The sequence below is a fragment of the Chlorocebus sabaeus genome, chromosome 9 (genome assembly GCF_047675955.1).
Source record: "Chlorocebus sabaeus isolate Y175 chromosome 9, mChlSab1.0.hap1, whole genome shotgun sequence".
In the NCBI taxonomy this organism is placed as follows: domain Eukaryota; kingdom Metazoa; phylum Chordata; class Mammalia; order Primates; family Cercopithecidae; genus Chlorocebus; species Chlorocebus sabaeus.
The window spans coordinates 69,608,574-69,631,473 of record NC_132912.1 but is presented as its reverse complement, the minus strand read 5'-3'; the positions used below and the strand labels follow the sequence as shown (position 1 = coordinate 69,631,473).

At 39.4% G+C, this 22,900-nt stretch overlaps 1 protein-coding gene across 3 annotated transcripts in view; it reads left to right on the top strand.

Annotated features, from left to right (window-relative positions):
- The window catches only part of SGPL1 (sphingosine-1-phosphate lyase 1), a 62,870-nt gene that overhangs the window by 25,903 nt on the left and 14,067 nt on the right, over positions 1–22,900 (top strand). For all 3 annotated transcript variants that reach the window (XM_007963148.3, XM_038009098.2, XM_038009099.2), the window contains exons 3-7: positions 838–1,003; positions 7,456–7,523; positions 10,978–11,125; positions 14,211–14,287; positions 15,966–16,094. In XM_007963148.3, coding sequence (XP_007961339.2) covers positions 838–1,003; positions 7,456–7,523; positions 10,978–11,125; positions 14,211–14,287; positions 15,966–16,094 — 588 coding nt within the window. The remainder of the gene's footprint in view (positions 1–837; positions 1,004–7,455; positions 7,524–10,977; positions 11,126–14,210; positions 14,288–15,965; positions 16,095–22,900) is intronic.

The following is a 22,900-nucleotide window of genomic DNA, read 5'->3' as shown; positions in this document are numbered from 1 at the left end:
AAAGGCAGAGAGGAATTCTCGTGAATGAGATACTCTGGTAAGTTTACAGAGTACATGTTTTTTCTTGCTTGTACCAGGTGTTGTGAGGAATACACATGATGATAAGATATGGTTGCTAAGAGTCAAGTAAGGCCTTAGAGCAGGCATTGGTAAATTGTGACCTCCAAGCCAAATCTGGCTCTTGCCTTCTTTTATATGGTCCTTGTGCTACGAATGATTTTTACATTTTAAAAATTGTTAAAGAATATTTTGTGAACATGAAAATTGTATGAAATTCAAATTTTGGTGCCCATAATTACATTGTGTTGGAACACAGCCATGTTCCTTTGTTTACACACTAACTGTGACTATATTTGCACTCCAGCAGCAGAGATGAGTAGTTGTAAAGGAGGACCTTTGCTTTGCAACACTTAAAATATAAAATAATTTAGTGTCAGGCTCATTACAGAACCAGTTTGCTGACCACTAGGGTAGAGAATAGGAAAGATTTAAATAGAGAAGAGAAATGACATTCATATTGGGGGTATTAGTTTGAGTTAAGAGAGTGGAACAGTGATTCTGGCAGTCATATAGAAACTTTAGGGCTGAAGGGACGATCTAGCTTAACCCTCTTACTGTATAAAATAGGCACAAGATCAAAAATAGTCTCAAAGTCCACTAGCTGCTAAGTGGCAGTGGAGTGCTGCCAGAGTGACTGGTACAGAAGCCTTGAGGGCTGCAGATGATAATAAGATTATTGCTGACCTTGCCCTTGAAAAATGAGAGTTGAAGTACAAACTAAGAACAGACTTCTTTTCTCTCTCTAAATGTAATATTTCTATTCTCTTGTATTTCTAGAAGGCCTTTGAGCCCTACTTAGAGATTTTGGAAGTCTACTCCACAAAAGCCAAGAATTATGTAAATGGGCATTGCACCAAGTATGAGCCCTGGCAGCTAATTGCATGGAGTGTCGTGTGGACCCTGCTGATAGTCTGGGGATATGAGTTTGTCTTCCAGCCAGAGAGTAAGTATGCTGTCTCCTCTGTAAAGGTATAGTGGTGTGTCACTAGCCTCAAACTAATTGCTGACAGATAGGACTAATTTATTGCCTTTGGTTTTTCTTTTTTTTGAGACAGAGTCTCAATCTGTCGCTAGGCTGGAGTACACTGGCCTAATCTTGGCTCACTGCAACCTTTGCCTCCCAGGTTAAAGTGTTCCTCCTGCCTCAGCCTCCTGAGTAGCTGGGACTACAGGCAGGTGCCACCACGCCCAGCTAATTTTTGTATTTTTAGTAGAGACGGGGTTTCACTATGTTGGCCAGGATCGTCTCGATCTCTTGAGCTTGTGATCCACCTGCCTCGGCCTCCCAAAGTGCTGGGATTACAGGCATGAGCCACCATGCCCGGCCCTGGTTTGGTTCTTATTTTTAAAATCTGTTTAAATGTGAAGCGGTACTTTGTCTTTTGATTGGTCACGTTACAACAGGACTCTTGTGTAACTAATACTCTTTACATTGATTTTTTTTTTTGGATTTGTAGTTTATATAAAAACACCTTAGAATTAATCATTGTAAGGATCCACAGATATCTCCGTATGGCTTAAACCTTTGGTACCAGTTTCTTTCCTAGAACATAGTTATGTCACCTGGAGTTCCCAGAGCAGGAATTTATTGCCTTTCATTTTGTGCTATCCTTTTCAGTAAAGATTAGGTGAAATTGGAACAGCACTTATATGGTGACCATTTGAGTGCTTGTTATGTGTCAGGGACTGCATCAGGCTGTGGGGATATCTGCACAAGTGGTACCGGATCTCTCTCCTCTTGGAGTTGAACTTCTGGTGTCAGGGGATCGTATCCTTTGAGCATCCTAGAAGTGACTCAGTGCTAGATCAACATGGGGAAGAAGAGGCCACTTCTCAGGGTGCAGAAGATGAGCAGTCTCAGTGATCTGCTTCTGAATCTTCCACCTTTGCTTAGGATTAAGCCCCTCTCCTGCCCACCCACCTTTTTCCCACCTAGAAACCTGGTTGCGTGTTACCTTTCTTATGAGTTATTTTCCTCTGCAGTCTGCGCTTGGTAAGTGTTGTTAGTACCTAAACACAAGTAGTAGATTTGGTGCTGGATGTTCTGTAACACTCCCCTGCACCCTTTCCCCACTCTTAGTAGGGTATCGGAGTTAACTTCCTTGAGATAAGTAAACAGTAACATTGAAGATAATCATTAGCTGTTTCTCATTCGCTTGAAATTTCCCCACCACTTTGCTTCCCTGATAACACCTGTTTAAAAGGGCTTTTTTACTATGTTTTTTCTGCTTTTCTTCTCTTGTTCAAGGAAAGTCAATTTAGAAGCCAGATTCCATTTTTATCTTTTTACCCTGCAAATAGCTTCTTAGCTGTTTATGGCGCAGTAAACATTGCAAATCATGACAACCAAGAAGCAAGTTCCAACTGCTTAGAGTTTTTAAATTAAAGTAGAAATGAGACGTGACTCTCCTGTGTAAATCTGTAGCTCACCCTGGCTTTAAAAAACCTTGTCCTCAGTTGCTGCTCCTAGTCCTTGCAAGATTTTCTGATAAACTCTGAGAAATTAGACTGGCCAGCCCTTCCACTGCATCTGCTCAATGGTTTGGATATGGATGTAGCTCGTGTCCTTCTGCTCATGCTTATTCCTTTCCTAGGAGGTATTCAATTCAGTGAGTAAGCGGCCCAGTTTATAGGACTCTGAGGGTAGCAAGAAATGTACTTTCTTTTTATTTTTTAACTTTTCATTAAAAAAAAAAATCAGTCTCTGCTTATCCATCTTTCTATTATAATAAAATATATATAACATAAAATTTACCACTTTAACCATTTTTAAGTGTAGAATTAGTTGTGTGGCAGAAAGTACATTCACATTATTATACAGGCATCACTACTACCAGAACTTTTTTATCACCCCACTGGAACTCCATTTTAGTAAACATCAAATAATAACTGCCCATTACTCTCTCCCCCATCCCCTGGCAATCACCATTTATTTATTGTACCACCTTGTTTTACAAATGTACGACCATTCAAAGGTGGTACATTTATGAAACAAGGCTAAGCTTAGAGATCTGAGATTTATATGTTACTTGCTATGATTAGTATTAACTTTAGGTATTTACTTCTTTTAAAATTTTAAAAAATTAATTGGCAAATAAACATTGTATTTATCACGTACAACATATTGTTTTGAAGTATGTATACATTGTGAAATGGCTAAATTGAGCTAGTTAACATGCATTACTTCCCATTTTTTCATTTTTTTTGTGGTTAGGTATTTACTTCTGTTTTCAGTTCTGCAGCTCACTGTGCCATACATTTTGCTTAGCTAATAGTTGAGATACAGCCATCTTAGGTTCTGATACTTACCTGCTTTTAGTGGTCAAAAAGGAATATGCTGGCCTCTGAGAGGCCAATTTTCCATGAGAATATTGTTAGTCATAGTATACTGATGAGATATGCCATTTAAATCCTTGTGGGCTGAACTCCAAGCCATTTGAGGTTTTTTTTTGAGATGGAGTCTCGCTCTGTCACCCATGCTGGAGTGTGGTGGCACGATCTCGGCTCACTATAACTTCTGCCTCCTGGGTTCAAACAATTCTCCCTGCCTCAGCCTCTTGAGTAGCTGGGATTATAGGCGCCCACTATTACGCCTGCCTAATTTTTGTATTTTTAGTAGAGATGTATTTTCGCCCTGTTGGCCAGGCTGGTTTTGAACTCTTGATCTCAGGTGATCCGCCCGCCTCGGCCTCCCAAAGTGCTGAGATTACAGGCATGAGCCACCATGCCCAGCTGAGTTGTTTTGTTTCTAAAGATATATTATAAAACAAAAGCAGTACATATTCACTCTGGAAAAGTTGGACAATATGGATAAATAATAAGAACAAGATTAAAATCTTACTACTGAAGGATACCACTATTTGTATTTCTCTGTTTCTGTATCTGAATCCAGTTTGAACCATACAAAATGTAATTTTGTGAAATCGTCAAATGTTGACAATTTTGTACAATTTAGCACATACACACACAGCACACTTTCATTTGGTAACTTCCAACTTGAATTTTAGATACAGATAAGAATGTCTTCCCTCCAGAGATCAGGGATAATTTTGATAGAATATTCACTTTTTTAGCACTCGCTCACTTGCCATGTGTTGCTGAACAATCGAGTTATTTTTAGTTACACTGCACTAGAGGAGTCTGAAGTCTGGACTAGTGACGAATTTTGCTGATCTTCCAACACTGAATCCCTCCTGAGGGAAGAGAGTAGTTCTGGAACGAAGGATGGAGCCTGGGGTAGAGGAGAAGTGGGCAGCAGCATGAGCTGGGCAGGGGTTTAGCAGCCTCTTCCTTCAGTCTGCTCTGTGATTATCAGCTCACAGTTTATTACTTTTACTTTAACATTGATTTTAACTGTGGGTTGTCCATGGTTTACCAACAGAAATCAGCTTTATGTCATGGAGGAAATGATAAACTCTCAGTTTCTTGTTGTGCCAACTTGGGCGACACCCTTAAGCTCTCTCAGCCTATTTCCTTGCAATAAAATGGACATCATAATAGCTGCTTTACCTTGTCATGGGTAATATGAGGACTGAATGGCATCTTTTGCATAAGTGGAATTTGTAAACTGTTAAGAACCATGCATTGTCCTTACACTGGCATTTTCTATTTTGTTATCTTAAACTTTTTAAATTCTTTTTTTAAATTAACAAATAAAAATTGTATGTTTATGGTGTACAACATGATGTTTTCAAATATGTGTAAGTTGTGGAATGGCTCAATCAAACTAACACGATTACCTCACGTACTTTTTTTTGAGATGGAGTTTTGCTCTGGTCGTGCAGGCTGGAGTGCAATGGCGTGATTTCGGCTCACTGCAGCCTCCACCTCCTGGGTTCAAGTGATTCACCTGCTTCAGCCTCCTGAGTAGCTGGGATTATAGGCGCATGCCACCACCCCCAGCTAATTCTTGTATTTTTAGTAGAGACAGGGTTTCACCATGTTGGTCAGGCTGGTCTTGAATTCCTGACCTCGTGATCTACCCGCCTTGACCTCCCAAAGTGCTGGGATTACAGGTGTAAACCACCACACCCGGCTTATGTACCTTTTTTAATGGTGAGAACACTTAAAATCTACTTTCTTAGCAATCATTACGTACGCAACACATTTTTATTTACTGTGTCACCATGATCTCTTGAACTTATTGCTTCCATCTAACTGGAATTTTCTGTCCTTTTGACCATCTCCCAATCTTCCTTCTTCCCCTTACTCTCAATCCCACTAAAAAATTCTAATTACTTTTCTTTCTGTACCTCTGGGGACTTTTGAGATAATCCTTTTAGGTCATGGCCATGGGATCTTTTTATTTTTAGTTTCTTCATCTCTGACGCTGTATTCTGTTCTTTTTATCCTGTACCATTTTTTTCTCACAACTTCCACAAAATTAGTTTATTCTTTTATCCTTCACCTAGTCACATTACTATAGTTCGGGACAGCTGGCCCAGTTTGCTGATTTTTGGACTTCTTTTTACCTCATTAATTACTTCATCAAATAAGGAAGCAGCTCTGAATCTGTACAGCTTTAACAGTTAGAAATAGTTGAATAACAAGAAGCTAAAATATCCAATATTACATTATAATCATTTGATGGACTATTATAACATTAGAAAATATGTTTAGAAAGAATCGTTAATAATGTAGAAAGTGCTATCCATGAGGAGGATACAGTTATTTTACATTATACAGGATCTCAGGTATGTATTACAGTGTGTAGAACATAGGGCTAGAAGGAAATACTCCAAAATTTAAACAAAAAGTAACCACAAACAAGCGGTTTCAGTCCCTTTGTCTTCTTATTCAGTCTGTGTCTTAGTTACCTGGTTTTGTCCCAGGCGTTTACAGAATGTGTACTCTAGGAAGAGTTAGAAAGAGGGATGCAGCTGAAGCAAAAACAGCTAGCAGAGATATAAGGCATGATGTGGTAGATACAGAAAGGGGGTACAGATGCATCCCGTGGTTGTTGAGTGAAGAGGGAGCTCCTTCTGGCCAGGAAAGTGGGAATTCCCAGATCTCCTAGGAATGCAGTAGAAGTTCATATTCAGTTCACACCTTGTATAAAAAAGCCAGGCTTAGATTCTTATAGACTCAAACAGAAAATTCCTGTGGTACATTTGAAGCAGTGTAGAGTCCTGGGAATCCTGGACTGAAAATAACAAGACTTCAGTTAAAACTTTGCTCCGTCACTGATTTTATCTATGGCCTTGAGCAAGTTTTGATGCTTTGATCTTCCATTGCCTTTTATGTCACTTGTGGATTGTATATAATGCCTTCTGTGCCAGCCTCAGAATGCTGTTGTTATAGTCAGTTGAGATACATTGATTGTGAATGCAACAGAAGGTCTATTAGTCTATTTAGATACCATGTATTTATGATTATTATAATTGACAGGATTAGCATTCCCTATTTCTGTGTACTGCCTGACAGAGTGGACTCTGGCATCTATGATTTTTCAAACTTTTTTTCTCTTTGTTGAGACGGGGTCTCACTGTGTTGCCCAGGCTGGTCTCACACTCTTGTGTTCAAGCAGTCCTCCCACCTCGGCCTCCCACAGTGCTGGGATTAGAGGTGTGAACCACGGTGCCTGGCTAGCATCCACAATTTTGGGGGCATTTGTAGGTCCAGAAAATGTTAGAATCTGTGTTGGATGAGAGGCTGGACATAGATCCAAGCAAAACAAGCTAAAAACAGGGGCTGGCCTTTAGTCTTGGGGGAAGGAAGAGAAATGTTGAACATCTAGAAACCTTAGGAAGGTCAAGAATTCTGGAATACATATGTCATTTGACCTAGTAGTTCTGCTTCTGGGAGTTTATCCTGTAGGTGTGCAGTGTGGTGTGTGTTACAAGGTTATTTTTTTCAGCCTGATTTGTAATAGCAAATATTAGAAGCAACCTATATATCCGTAACTAAGGGGCAGGTTAAATAAATTTTGGCACATCCATATAATGGAATCCTCTGCAGCTATGAAAATGAATGAGGATGCACTGATCTTTACGATAATACTCTGAAGTGTAAAATCAAGGTCTACCACAGTGCTAGAGTGTGCTACTTTTTGTGCAAAAAAAGGGAGACAAATAGTATTATAGCTTTACTGTTGCACATGTATGCATAAAGAAACTCTGGGAGGTAGCATGAGGGTCGGGGGGATAGGTTCGAGAGAGGGAAGCTTCACTGCTTTACTGTGTGTGTATGCGTTTGTATTTTTAAAATTTCGAACCATGTAAATATAGTGCTTATTCACAAATAAAAATTTAAAAGTTTTTTTTTATTTTTTAAAGGAAAGAAACTTTTTGCAATTGGAAGGCAAGTGAGGTTGTAGAAGACACGTTGAATGGTTGCTATATATAGGTCACAGCCATGGAAATTTATTTGAATAAGAGAACCATTTGTTTCTTTTAGGTTTATGGTCAAGGTTTAAAAAGAAATGTTTTAAGCTTACCAGGAAGATGCCCATTATTGGTCGTAAGGTAAGTAGAATCTGTATGTCATTTTTTTTCCCCTCCTGATAATCATGCCTCTTTCTATTTACTAAACCTAATATTCTCAAAGTAGAGGGGTGATTTTGTCCCTTACCTCTAGGGGACACTTGGCAGTGTTTGGAGACGTTTTTGGTGGTCACAGCTTGGATGGAGTGGTGCTCTTGGCATGTAATGGATGGTGACCAGAAATGCTGCTAAACACTAAATATCCTACAATGTACAGGACAGCCCCCCGCCCCCCAAACAGAATTATCTGGCTGGAAATGTCAAAATGGCCAAGGTTGAGAACCCTGACTTAACCCTTTCTCCAATGTAACTGGCCAAAAGAGAGGTGAGAAGCCTGTTAAGGAAGTAAGAATTTGAAATGAGAAAAGCTGACTGTATTGTTAGTTGCTTTGGAACAATATGCGGCTGGCTGACTTTAGATATTTATCTAGTAGTTGGGTGCTTACACGGTTTAGGTCAGGGGTTGGCAAATGTTTTCTGTAAAGGGTTAGATATGAAACATTTTGGGCCATATAGGCCATATCATTTCTGTTGCAACTCCTCACCTCTGCCCTTGCAGACGGACAGTAGCAAGAGGTTCAGAAATGAGCCTGGCTGTATTCCAGTGAAACTTTCTTTACGAATTCAGGTAGGCCTTAGTTGGTTCCTGGCTGTAGTTTGCTGATCCCAAGTTGCACAGCGCTGTCTCTTGCTCTTTGCAATTATCTGTATTGTAGTATGTCCCCTTTGTTATGTCCCCTTTGCCCTCATCCATGCTGAGGATAAGGTAGTCACCTCTGCGCCTCCCACAGGTTATCACAGATGAAGATAAACAGGGCAGGCCGCTTGACAAGCTCTAAGGAAGGCATATGAGTCCTTGGACTCTTCATCTCCTCCAGTGCCCTCCCCTAACCCCCCTTTGGTCTTTCCCAACTTTACGTGCCTTCCAAGTTTTCTTTTACTTTTGGCTTTCAGTTCCCTTTCGTGGCTATACCAGGGTTCGTTTGCCAACCCCTGACCTAAAGTTTGCCAGTTATCTTTAACCTTCGGCTGAAATCCATTCAGACAGAGATATGTATCTTCAGGTTCATTTCCTGTAGGGGAGTGGAAGCAATAACAGGTGGTGAAGGGGAATGTGAGCACATAGGCTTCTGTTTGCTCTCCAAATTATATTAATCCCTAAAAGTAAATCTAGTCCTTACGGAATATTAGGGATGGGGACAGGGAAGGTAATGTAGAAGATGGACTGTAGCACAAAGAACATTAGGATTTCCCCTTATCTCCTGATTTATTTTTTCCTTCTCGCTTCTTCAGTTTCCAGACTTTGAGACAAATAAATGCTAGGGTTCTAGAACCCACTCTTAAACTTATAAAGTCACGGAATTGGAAGATCCTTAGCTTGCTAAGGACTATCTAATCACTCTCCATTTTTCAGAAGCAGATTCTGAGGCTTAGAGACAAAAAGTTACATGTGTATATGTGTATGTGTGTGTGCGTGAGTGTGTGTGTGTGTGCACGCATGTGTGTATACCTCTGTCATTTATTCACTTCACACATGCTTATTGAGCCACCTACTCAGTGTCAAGTACTTTTCTGGATGCTGGGGATATGGTAGTGAAGAAGACCAAATCCTTACTCTCATGGAACTTACATTTTAGGTTAAGACAGAAAGTAAAGAAGTAAACAAATATGTGGAATTTTATTTTGAAATAACTGCTTTGAAGAAACTATATTGGGTAACATAATACAGGCTTTGAGGCAAGAATTGGGGGTAAGGAAGTCCTTGCTGTGCTTTCTAATATACCTCTCTGTCACTTTTTGTGTTTCATTTTATGGCAATAGCATACTCTATGCATGGAAGCTCAGCTTTCATAGCCTGTTCTGTTGCATGAGTCACCATTTATGTGAATTATTTTTTAAATTTACAACTTAAAAAATATCTTCACATCCATAGCATGCCCAGGCATTGCTCAGGAGTGTAGCCTCTGCTCCCTGCCAATGTGGGCCTGTTAGACCATTGCAGACATGCCTGAAAGGAGTGGCTTTCCCTGTGGTTTCATTGAGGGCCATATCTAAGAAGATCCTCTTGTATTCTAATTATCCATGGCTAGAGATGAGAAAATCTTAGTGCGGAGCGAGTTCTTAAGTTCTATAACAAATATGTTGCTGAAACAATAGCACTGTGACATGAACAAATCGTGATATGTAGCTTCTCTCCCCAACCCTACTACCCGAGAGTCTTTTGCTGTAAGTAGCAGCCCCTGCCCTTCTGCCTCTTTACTATTTCTTTCCCTCAGCACTTTTTGTCACCTGACTTATTTTCTGTCTCTTCTGCTGAAAATAAATGTCATGAGGACAGGAGATTTTTTTTTCCCTGTGTGCTCCATTGCCTAAGTTTGTTTTGTTCACTGTGTATCCCTAGCCTGCATATTTGTTGAGTAAGTGAATAAAAGAAAACAGCTCAGAAGCTGTGACTTTGAGGATGGAAAAGAAGAGAACCGTAGTTGATAAATTGCCTGGCAGAAAGGATCTTAGTTCCTCTTAACATTTTGGGGTCAGACAGTGCAAGCTGTCGACAGCAGCTTAAGGAGATACAGTGGAGTGTTCCTGGCAATTCTTAGAATGCCCTGTGCTTGTGTTGTATGGGGCCTCCAGATTCCTAGTGTGCTGTGTACATGTCTGTTGAAGGAGCTCATCACTTGCACAAGGACCAGAATCCCTTTTACTGTGGCATGGCCAGTTTTCTGGCTACTGTTTCTAGTTCTACCTTTGATTCTTTTACACACACACTGTAGCTGCTGCCAAGGCAGGATCAAAGTCCAAATATTGCCCTCAAGGATGTGCTGACTTTAGCAATGCCAACCAAGTGAAGCAGCAGTGATGTCAATGTGGCAGAGAAAAGGGTTATGGGGAAATTGGGTGCATCTTTTTTTTTTTTTTTTTTTTTAAGACAAAGTCGTGCTCTGTTGCCCAGGCTGGGTGGAGTACAGTGGTGCGATCTTGACTCACTGCAACCTCCACCTCCTGGGTTCAAGTGATTCTCATGCCTCAGCCTCCCAAGTAGCTGAGATTATTGATGCCTGCTACCACGCCTGGCTAATTTTTGTATTTTTAGTAGAGACGGGGTTTCACCATGTTGGTATCAAACTCCTGACCTCTAGTGATCCGCCCACCTCGGCTTCCTGAACAGCTGTGATAATAGGTGTGAGCCACCATGCCCGGCTGAGTGCATCTTGACCTTTAGAGAGAAACATCGCTTTTCAAATTTTTAAGAGGCTGTTGTACATGCCAGAAAGTAGCTGACCAGTCAGAATATCACCATATATCTTTAAGAAAAATGTTAGTCTAGTTACTTGTGCAGTGTCTAGCATTGAGCAGTTGCTTGAATGTCATCATGATTCTGCTGTCTCTGCTGTATGCTTCGATCGGGATAACTTTGTCTTTCTTACCTTTGGAGATTCAAGACAAGTTGAACAAGACCAAGGATGATATTAGCAAGAACATGTCATTCCTGAAAGTGGACAAAGAGTATGTGAAAGCTTTGCCCTCCCAGGGTCTGAGCTCATCTGCTGTTTTGGAGAAACTGAAGGAGTACAGCTCTATGGGTATGATGCTTGGCATAGACATGCTCTCTACTTCCTTAAAGTGACTGTTTTGTCATTGTTTAATGTTCACATAGGTTAAGAATAACTCATCATTGGTTCTTACATGTTTAGGAGGACCTACTCTGTTTCACAGGTTGAATTTCATATTTTTAAAATTATGTTTAGATTCATCTGTCATCCATAAAGCAAGCAAATCTCAGAGACAGTGGAACTTGGCTTAGGTACCTTTTGTAAGCATGAATAAAACAATTATTTAGTGTTTAAGAAGAGAGAATATAAGATATATAATACAAATGAAATATAGATTCATGTAAAAATGTGAAATCTGCATAAAGGCACAAAAGAAAATAAGTCACTATAATTCTTTTTTTTTTTTTTTTTTTTTTTGAGACGGAGTCTTGCTCTGTCGCCCAGGCTGGAGTGCAGTGGCCGGATCTCAGCTCACTGCAAGCTCCGCCTCCCAGGTTTACGCCATTCTCCTGCCTCAGCCTCCCGAATAGCTGGGACTACAGGTGCCCGCCACCTCGCCCGGCTAGTTTTTTGTATTTTTTAAGTAGAGACGGGGTTTCACCGTGTTCGCCAGGATGGTCTCGATCTCCTGACCTCGTGATCCGCCCGCCTCGGCCTCCCAGAGTGCTGGGATTACAGGCTTGAGCCACCGCGCCCGGCAAGTCACTATAATTCTACCATCAAAGATAAACAGATGGTATCTATCTTTCTGCATGTAGCTATAGGTAGAGTTGTCTGTATAGTTTACATCTATCTATATATGTATATCTATCTGTTTCTGAGAATGCTAATAGTGTTTGTCTGTGTGTATACACATATATGCATGAGCATATATGGGATGGATAAATACACCAAATAGCTTGGTGTGCTTAAGAGTGTAACCCTGGAACCAGCCTGGATTCATATCTTGGTTTGCCACTTAAAGTATGCCTTTGTCGAGTTACTTCTGTATGTCACAGTTCCTGTATCTCTACAATGGGGATAGTAATAGTAGTACAGTACTTACCTGAAAATTTGATTATGGGGATTAAATGAGATCATACATGTGTAAATGTTTTATAGTGCCTGGCATATAGTAAATGTTCAGTAAATGTTAACCATTATTGCTATTATTAACTCAAACAGATTCATGTTTGTTACTGATTAAGATCATATTACAAGTACTTTTTTAAAATAAGCTTCTTAGTTTGATATATTTACAGAAAAGTAGCAAAGATGATAGAGATTTCCCTATACCCAGCTTCTCCTGATGTTAACATCCTCTATAACCATGGTACGTTTATCAAAACTAAAAAATTAACATTGGAAAAGTGTTATTAACTACACTACAAATTCTATTTCTAGTTCATCAGGGTTTTTTGTTGTTGTTGTTTTGCTTTGTTTTGTTTTAAACTAATGTTCTTTTTTCTATTCTAGGAGCCAATCCAGGAGCCATGTTGCATTTTGACAAATACCCTTATTTTTTATTTTTTGAGACAGAGTCTCCCTGTGTTGCCCAGGCTAGAGTACAGTGGTACGATCTCAGCTCACTGCAACCTCCACCTCCCAGGCTTAAGCAATTCTCGCGCCTCAGCCTCCCAAGTAGCTGGGATTACAGGCATGCGGCACCATACCCAGCTAATTTTTTGTGTTTTTAGTAAAGATAAGGTTTCACCATGTTGCCCAGGCTGGTCTTGAACTCCTGAACTCAGGTGATCTGCCTGCCTTGGCCTCCCAAGGTGCTAGGATTATAGGTGTGAGCCACTGTACCTGGCCTTGACAAATACCCTTACAGTTCCTAAGTGACATGTGTTGAGGTCTTGACATTGAATAGTACAAAATTTGATATAGTCTAGGATGTAGGTGAATGAAGGAGGGAGTTAGCACTCTAAAACCTGTGTGTTAAAGATTTCCATGATTATGAGAGCTGGTTACCACCATCATATTGCCTTCTCTTTAATGTTTAAGTCATTGTCCATTGCTGTATTCTCTAGCATGAGTAAAAGAACAGGAAATGAAACCAGTTATCTTATTTTCAAAAGGCTGGTGACCATTGGTCTGAAGCTATGTATAGTACAGAGCAGTGTCCTCTAAAGAAAGAGTGAAAATCAAACGGGCAGCAAGTCAGAGCTTGGCAGATTGCTGTGAGAATGAGTTTGTCTGTATATTTACCACTTAGTTTTCTGTTCTCAAGAGCTGAAGATCTTTGCTTTGGAGAGCCCATGGCTCCATGCAGTTTTTAGTTGGTGTGTTTCTGTAATAGCTTTCTCACTACCCGCTTTCAATAGGGCACAGCTGCATTGTAGCACAAGGACCTGAGACACCCACATCAACAGATTGGTGGGTAAAATGAAGAATGTCTCGGGGAGAGAGGAAAGTGGAAAGTCAGATCTTATATTCTAGTCAGGAACTTTACTTTTCTTTCCACACTGGGATAAAGGAGGTTTATCCCAATGTTGACTGTGTTCCTGATCTTGAATGCTACAGCATGTGCTGCTGGAAGCAAATAACTAGTTCTATGTGGGTTTCCAGGCTTGGCTTAAGGGAGCCAGTGTCTGAGACCAGGGTGCTCATGGTTTATTCCTCATTGTGGTTTGTTTGCTGGTTTCATCTGTGATGATAGTGTGCTGAAATTTCACACTTTTCATCTTGGTTTCTTCTGCCAACTCTGCCCATAACAGTTCTCAAAATTCCTAGGACTGGATAGGAAGGGAGAGAAGAAGGAAGCTATTGCAGAAAAAGGCCACTCCAAAGCCATATAGAGAACGAAAAATAAGTATAGACAAAGACAAATGTTCCTGCTGTTAGAAGGTAGTTGAGGATGAGGACAACATTGTTATCAGACTGTCTTTATTGTACCTAAATGTTATTAATATCTTTTTCACATTGCTGATAATAATGATTTTTCATCTTTATTTTATTGTGCTAACTCTTTGTTGAACTTTTTTCTTGACTTGCTGTAAGAATGCTGTTGGGTTTCCACTCAACATTTTTTTCTTTTGTACCCAGAGGGGTTTCTTCCTGTTTCTTCTTTATTAGAACCTGTCTTCCCAGAGATTCCTGCTTATTGACCTAATGACCTTACCTTTCTCTGCAGACGCCTTCTGGCAAGAGGGGAGAGCCTCTGGAACAGTGTACAGTGGGGAGGAGAAGCTCACTGATCTCCTTGTGAAGGTGAGCGTCCAGTTCTTGAGGAAAACCTATGAGGTCTGTGCCAGTTTACATGACCTCCTTTTTTCTCCTTACTTTTGTAATTAGAAAAATTACTTAAGGAAAGCTTATTGTTACAATAAAACCATAAAAGTTTCTCTTCACACAGACATAGGCAAATATGTATAATATTATCAAAGACATCTTCAGTCTGTCAAATAGTAAAATGTTATTTATGTTTTCAGTCTTTGCAGATGTCCTGTCTAGAAGGCAGATTACTAGGGAAGATAGTCCTGTCAGATGAGATTTGTTATGGTGAGACAGATTTTGTTTGATAAGGAGAGAGAGGATAGGGAAACTCTTTCATAATTTTCTCAAATCCTGTGACCCGAGATGAGCAGTGGTCTCATGTAACTTCAAATCATTCTCATTCTTAGCTGCTTCCATTTCTCATCACATTTATTTATTTTTTTTTTTGTTATTTTTAGAGACAAAGTCTCACTCTGTCACACAAGCTGGAGTGGAGTGGTGTGATCATGGCTCACTTCAGCCTTGACCTCTTTGGCTCAAGTGATCCTCCCACCTCAGCCTCCTGAGTAGCTGGGACTACAGGCGTGCACCATTACACCCAGCTAATTTTTGTATTTTTTTGGTAGAGATGGGGTCTCACTCTGTTGCTCAGGCTGGTCTTGAACTCCCAGCCTCAAGTGGTCCACATGCTTCGGCCTCTGAAAGTGTTGGGATTACAGGTGTGAACCATTGCACTCAGCTGTCGTTTTTATTTTGGAAACTCCACTTCATCATTTAAAATTGGGGTTGTACTGATGATCTCTAAGGTGTTTATGTTCAATTATTATAAATATGGAAGTGTCTCTTAATAAATATGACAGATTTTGCATAAGTTGGTATAATGCTCTGATCTTCTGTGCTTAAAATCTTTAAGTAGTTTCCCATTATCTACTGGATGAAACTCAGGTTCTTATGCAGCAGAGAGTACAAGTTTCTTCATGAGCCAGCTCCCACTTATTTTTTCTTAACTACTTCTTTTTATTTCCCACATAAACACTAATCCTGCCTCTTTTCTTTACTAAATGTGTCGTGCTCTTGTCATGTTGTTTTCCTTCCCTTCCATCATTCGTCTTGTTCCAAATGATGATTCCTACTCCTGTCTCAGAGTTCCACTCAGCAGACACCTCTAGACCACTCAGGATGTTAGTTGTTCCCTCTTCAGGGTCCCTTAGCACTCTGTACACAAACCTGGTATTGCAGTTGATAACAACAGCTGCTTTGTGCCAGACACTCTACTAAGTGCTTCACATGCATTATGTTATTTAATGATTGCTAGAACGCTAGAAGATAGCTACCATAACTTCTTCTGCGTATGAAGAAACAACCTTAGATTATGTGACCTACACAGCTGAAAATAATAGGCAAAGCTTAGACTTCCTGCTGGGTCAGTTTAGTGTTATAGTCTGCGCTTTTAACCATATTTATACTTCTTTCCTCACCACATTGTAAAATTATTTATTTACATGTCTGTCTCCTCTGCTGTGTTTTGATCTTCTTTAGGTTGAGGAATATATCTTAACTTTTTTTCCAGTTTCTATTGTGCCTATACTTAGAAACTGTTGTTTAGTGCATGATTCTTTGTCCTATATAGTGTAATAGTTTTAATTTCACCTCTGCTTGCATTTCTTTACAGGCTTATGGAGATTTTGCATGGAGTAACCCCCTGCATCCAGATATCTTCCCAGGACTACGCAAGATAGAGGCAGAAATTGTGAGGATAGCTTGTTCCCTGTTCAATGGGGGACCAGATTCATGTGGATGTGTAAGTATGTGCAAGGGGCATCCAATACCTTTATTTTTTAGGTTAAAATAGAAGAGTTTTTAATAAATATTAATTATATTTTAATAAATAAAAATATTAAAAATATTTTACTACACAAGTAATATTTGATCATTGTAGAAAGATCATTTTACTACACAAGGAATATTTGATCATCATAGAAAGATTCTAATTAACTGCAGTTTTAAATGTTACTTATAATTTTGTAACCCAGAGAATGTCAACATTTTGGTATATATTCTTCTAGATATTTTTCTCTTCACCTTTTTATTTTGAAAAACTTTGAACCAACATTCAGTTTCTAGGATAGCTTAAAGAACACCTTAGATTCACTGAATGTAAATATGTTGCTATATCTGCTCTCTACACTCCTTCCCTCCCTACCCCCTTCTTCCCTCATCCCTCACCCGCACACTTATCTATGTATACTTTTGTTTTACCATCCAGCAGTGTTTTTAATATACTTCTGGTTTTACCTGAGCCAAAATTTAATTTATTATTTTGCTGTAAATGGAACCTCATTTAGTTGCTATTAGGCATAAAGAAAGGGGGAGGACATCATTATATTTAAAGAAACACATGAAGATTCTTTATTTTACCTGTTCTTTCAAGTAGATGGTTGTTAGTTTTTCTAAACTATGATAGATAAACTTCTCTTTAAGTCTGTTGTCTTTAGAAAAAACAAAATCTCAGGTTATGTAGGATAGATAGATTTAATTCAATATGCTGTAATGGTATCTTAGAGGTGCTAATCCTATCAGATACTCATCACATTCGCAGTCGTTATAAAGACTGCAGGTAGAATTTTTGAAGGGCCCATTCGAAGACAAGAACACCTGATAGTTTAGTTTCTTTTTGTTTTTTTTTTTTCCAGGAAGCATTGTTTTTGTTTTATTTTGTTTTTGTAATATGTTGGTGCCATGAAAATCATCATGTTCAAGTATTCAGTAGTAATAAAGGTGATATGCCTGGCATTCATTTTGAAAACAAAACTGTTAAAGACAGAACCACCCATAATATAGCAGCAGTTTCCCTTAGAGTATTGAGGTGAACAGGGTGGCTTTCAGAGGGAAGATAATAATGTACTTACAGTATATTCTCCTGTGCCATTAGACTCTTGAAGAACTTGTAAGAGGCCACAGAGTAAACAGCCACAGAACAGTTTGGCCTTATCTGGTAAATTTGAAGATGTGTATATCTTATGACCCAGAAATTCTGCTACTCAGGACGTACTCTAGAAAAATTAGTACACATAAATATCAGGATATATAGACATTAATATTCATAGCAATGTTATTCATGGTAGCTAAAAACTGAAAATAACTCAAATGCCTATCCACAGGACACAGATGGATAAATTGTGGAATGGTGTGTGTGCCTCAATCCATTGTAGCTGTTATTCAGATTGATGCACAAATTACTTCATCCATCTTTGGCCAGTGGGAGCATCTTCATATTGGCTCCAAGGTCCGTTTACATGACCCAAGTAATCTTTGAAAACCTTTTTTCTCTTTCTTTCCTTTTTTTTTTTTTTTTTTTTTTGACAAAATATTCCAGGTTCAGGTTCACTTTGTCCATTTCCTGCTCCAGGCCTACAGTCAGCCATTTGTCCAAGGAGACCTGGTTTATTTTAAAACTAGGTAAAATAATTACATAGCTCCAAAGTCACATTTATGGAAAAAGACAGATTGGAAAAAAAACCAGAATACAGTCCAGAGAGACAAAGAAATAGAAAGTGTGAAAGAGAGGCTAAGAGATGCAAAGGATAGAATCAGAAGGCTGACACACGTCTAATTGGTGTTTGAGAACAGCCAGAGGAAACAGATTACCTATAACTGTTAGGACAACTGATATTCTCAATAGCAATGATGGCTGGGGTGGTTAGGGGTAGATGAAAGATTGGCTGTAAATTGAAAATTGCTAGAGCCTGATGATAAGTAGAAGCCCATTGAGCTTTTAAATTTTATTTACTCTAGTTTCATTCTTAAGAATTCTGTTTTGTAGTTCTCCTTTTATTTTATTATTATTATTTTTTGAGACAGGGTCTCAGTCTGTTACCCAGGCCAGAGTGCAGTGGTGCCATCTCAGCTCACTGCAGCCTTGACCTCTCTGGGCTCAAGCGACCCTCCCACCTCAGCCCCCTTGAGTAGCTGGGACTACAGGCGTGCACCACCATGCCTCGCTAATTTTTGTATTTTTAATAGAGATGGGGTTTCACCATGTTGCTGAGGCTGGTCTTGAACTCCCGAGCTCGAGCGATCTGCCGCCTTGGCTTCTCAAAGTGCTGGGATTACAGGCGTGAGCCACCATGCTTGGCTGTCTTTTTTTTTTTTTTTTTTTAAATCTGCTTGGTTGTTTTTTATAGTCCCTTTCCTTGGCTTAACTTTTGTTTACTTAAATATATTACACATAAATATCTTGTATTCTGTGTCTGATAATTCCAATATCCATGAGCGTTACCTGATTCTGCTGGCTTCAGTCGTGGTTCTTTGTTTCCTTATATTCGTGCTTTATTTTATTTTATTTATTTATTTTTTTATGAGCCACTTATTTTTCTGAGAACCTAGGGATTCTTTGAGGCCTAGATTGAAGTTAAGTCTGGAAGTTCTCTTCTTCCGGAGAAGATTTGTCATACTTTTGTGAGTTGTTGGGGATTGCCAGCACACTGGAACCAAATTAAGTCAAATCCTTAGCTTGTCATTTTGTACCACAGAGGCAGTGTGAATTCTGACCTCAAACTCACATAAAGGCTTCCTTGGTACACATTCTTGAAAGATTACTATTTTTCTTTACTTGAACATCAGGGTTAATAAAAAGTTTTTCTTTTTCTTTCCTCTGTTGCAGTAGTGGGATTTATTTCTTGTACACTTGAGAGTGTAGTTTTTTCCAGGCATCTCCTGTTGGACTCCTTACCTTGGGCAGTCTCTAATGTATCTTCTGGTGCATCCGTTGCTCATCTGTCAGTGTAGCAGTTTGAAGTCTGTAGGGATTGGTGCTACCCTCAGGGTGAAATCTAGTTTTGCCACTTACTTATCTTGCAGGATTCTTGATTTTGCTTTGTTTGGGGGTTTAGTAAAAATTTCTTTATGTTAGCTTAATGATAGGTTTTAAATTTTCTTTTGATGTTTTGTCAATTTTTTTATTTCAGTTAGGAGGATTACTCAAGGTATATAATCTATATTGCTCAAAATAGAAGTTCCATAATAGTTTTTTCCGTGTGATAGACCTTTGTATATTTGAAAGCCCCTTTGTCCCTGAATCTTCTCTGCCCCGCATTTTTCTGGGTTACTCAGCTGTTCATATGATTTCACAGACTTCCAGTCATTGCAGTCATTCTCTGAATGACTTTTGGTTGCTTCTGGCCAGATTGAACGCAGTTCTCCACATGTGGAGTGGCATTGGTCTTTCAATCTGTCTTTTTAAAATCTGGGTTCAATAAACTTATCTCAGACCTTTTCCTTGAAGTCAGCGTTTTTATTCTCGGCAATGTTTATTTTATTCCCTGCTGTTCCTAATGTCTTTGTTAGTTCTGTATGGATGCTACTGGCTTTGTTTTTTTTTTAGGTCTGTAGCTCATTCTGTTGTTTCATGGTCTAGGTTTTGAACTCTTTGTTTTCTTAAATTCATGTTCTTATGATACTTTCCTATAGTGAGAAAGTTATAAGGGGTTTCTTTCTGTCCCTTAGCTTGTTTCCTTCTGAGTCGGGTTTTTATTTTGCGTGCTACATACTACCTTTTCCCCTGCCTTTTAGTATGTTTGCATAGTTGCCTTGCCATTTTCTCTCATCCTGGGGTGGCATTCTCCAGACATTGTTTTTTCTTATGCACTGTGGGTGCTTCTTGTCTGAGACCATTTGGTTGGGGACAAAGCTCAGCCAACCAAAGCTTTGTTCTATCTGTATTAGAATATCTGGGTCTATTCTGAGATTCTCTTCAGTTACCTATCAGAGTTCACTCTCTTATTTGGAAGAGATAATACCCTTTGATTATTTAATTCACCGAAGTCTTCACTCTAAAGAGCCAATCCTGATGTTCTCTCTCCCATTTTGCTGATTTCTCCCTAGCAGCCATGTTTACCACTCACTCGTGAGAAGAGGAAGAAGATAAGGAAACTCCCTCAGCTTGCCTCTCTGCAGATTTGGGGTCATAAAGGAAAATTCTCAGGATTTTGCTGATTTTGCAGTATAGTTTCAAGGGCTGATAGAAACTAATGTTTGACTTACTTCTGCTCTCTGCTGTTTCACTGTTTCTTTTGTTTTTGATTGCCAATATTTGAAGTTTATTGTATTAGATTATCTTTCTTTCCTTGTTTGGTTGTTGTTATTGTAGGTTTTGACTCTTTCTCTCCCTGCCCTCACCTTTTTTTTTTCTTCCCATCTTATTCTAGAAGTCCAGGCCTAGGGGTTTTTTGCATTGCTGCAATTAAACCATATCTCTATTATTATGATCTTCTTCAGCACGTGTGTGAGGGATCAGAAGAAGGATAGAGTCTGATTCCCAGGCTCTTATAATATTTAGACTTTTATAAAATAACGAATCAGCACTGGTGTTGTCTTTTTCCCTCTCCCACTGTGTCTCCCCCACTCCTCCCTTAGCTTCTTATTTTTCTCTCTGGATGAGCTGCTTTTAGTGAAGAAAGAGTTCAGTGTTCAGAGGTGGGAAGCCAGAAGATAAGACCAAATGGCTGGGCAATCTTTAGGCTCTTCCTAGCTAAGAGTTGTAAGCTCTCTCATTCTTTGTTCTTCAACCTTAAACTATCTTTCCTTCTATTAACTTTATTTGTCTCAGTTACAATGATAGAGGTAACTTCACATACTAAAAGAAATTAGGTTACCATGTGAAACACTCTTCTTGGCTTGTGCTAATGTCATCAGATCCAAACAGCATCTGAAAGAAAATTTTCCAAGAAGATGATGTTCTCTTGTTTTCTGAAATACATATCGTATGGTAAAGTGAGAGTTTTTATACATGTTGAAAGAAGTTGAATAACGTAACAAATAGTTACTGAGGCCTCCATTTTCTTACTTCACAGTGAAAATTCCTGTTTTTCTTTGGGTATAGGAGGTAGAAAGAAGTGGGAGAATAATAGCATTTTAAAACACAGAATCAGAAATACAAATTAAAAGTAGAACCTAGGGCCAGGCATGTTGACTCATGCCTGTAGTCCTAGCACCATGGGAGGCTGAGGCAAGTGAATCACTTGAGCCCAGGAATTTGAGACCAGCCTGGGCAACTTGGTGAAACCCCATCTCTACAAAAAATATAAAAGTTAGCCAGGCGTGGGGATGTGTGCCTGTAGTCCCAGCTACTCCGGGGAGCTGAGTTGGGAGGATCTCTTGGGCCTGGGATGTGGAGATTACAGTGAGCTGAGATCATGCCATGGCACTCCAGTATGGGTGAAAGAGTGAGACTCCGTCTCAAAACAAACAAACAAAAAAGTTGAATTTAGGTATTCCTGCTTTTACAGTCAAAAGTACACTGGTGTTTGCATAATAAATAATGATGTTTTGACTAGTTATTGAACTAAAAATAGGACACATGAAGCAGGTGACTAGGAATTTGGAAATATTATTGCTTAGGTCATTACTGGACCTTACGAAGAGATTGACGCACTGGAGACTTGGACTTTGCTGGTCCCTCCCCGACTTTCTTCACAGCTGGCTTGGCTCCTCTTGTGACATTCTGAGGTTTTATGCTAAACCACAGGACATGCTGATGTGCAGAGCTGACCTCAGCTATAAGTACTTTTGTCTTCTGCAGCATAGAAACGTAGTGATCTACAAACAAGCGTCCCATGACCAAGTTCGGTGCATTATTTTGTGGTGATGGTCACATGTTTCATAAAGACTTCCTGAGTCAAAAAATGGCTTTTCTCAGTTCATCTTCCATATAACTCCTGGCCACAGGGATTTTGTATTCAATGGTATTTTTGTCCTGTATGTGGATATTATCTTAGGAAAGTTCAGTGGTTACTTTATCTGATTCCATCTTGTATTAAGCTACACTAAATATGAAAATGTAGAAAGTTTTACTTCTTGTCAATAGATGCTAATGTATGACATTGAGTGAAACACTTTTAATTCCTCAAGGGCTCAGTTTTCTCACCTATAAATTGAAAAAACCTTTCAAAGATTGTATGAATCTTCAGAGATGGTAAGTCTAAGAAGTTGTCCAGCTAGTTTAGTACTGCGGCTTTTTGTTTGTTTTGGAATGATTCATTCTTACATATTTTTTTTTTTTTAAAAAATAGCCAGGTGGCTATGACATGCCTGTGTTGGTCAAGGTTTACTGAGAGTCAAGTCAGGCATTAAGAAATGTGGTGCAGTGGCTCACACCTGTAATCCCAGCTCTTTGGGAGGCTGAGGTGGGCAGATCACTTGAGGCCAGGAGCCTGAGACCAACCTGGCCAACATGGTGAAACCCTGTCTCTGCTAAAAATACAAAAATTAGCTGGGCGTGGTGGTGGGCGCCTGTAATCTGAGCTACTCAGGTAACTATGGCAAGAGAATCGCTTGAACCCAGGAGGCAAAGGCTGCTGTGAGCTGAGAACATGCCCCGGCACTCCAACCTGGGCAACAGAGTGAGACTCTGTCTCAAGAGAGAGAAGAAAAAAAAAATGGATTGAGGGTTTGTTAGGTGTCAGCAACTATGTCAGGTGCTAGGAATGTTGTCATGAACAGACTGGTCCCTACCTTCATAAATGTATAGTCCAGTGGGGAAAATAAGATGAATAAAAAGATCCCTAAGCCTTTTGTTTGAACTCTGGTAAAGAAATGTGTTTTATCAGA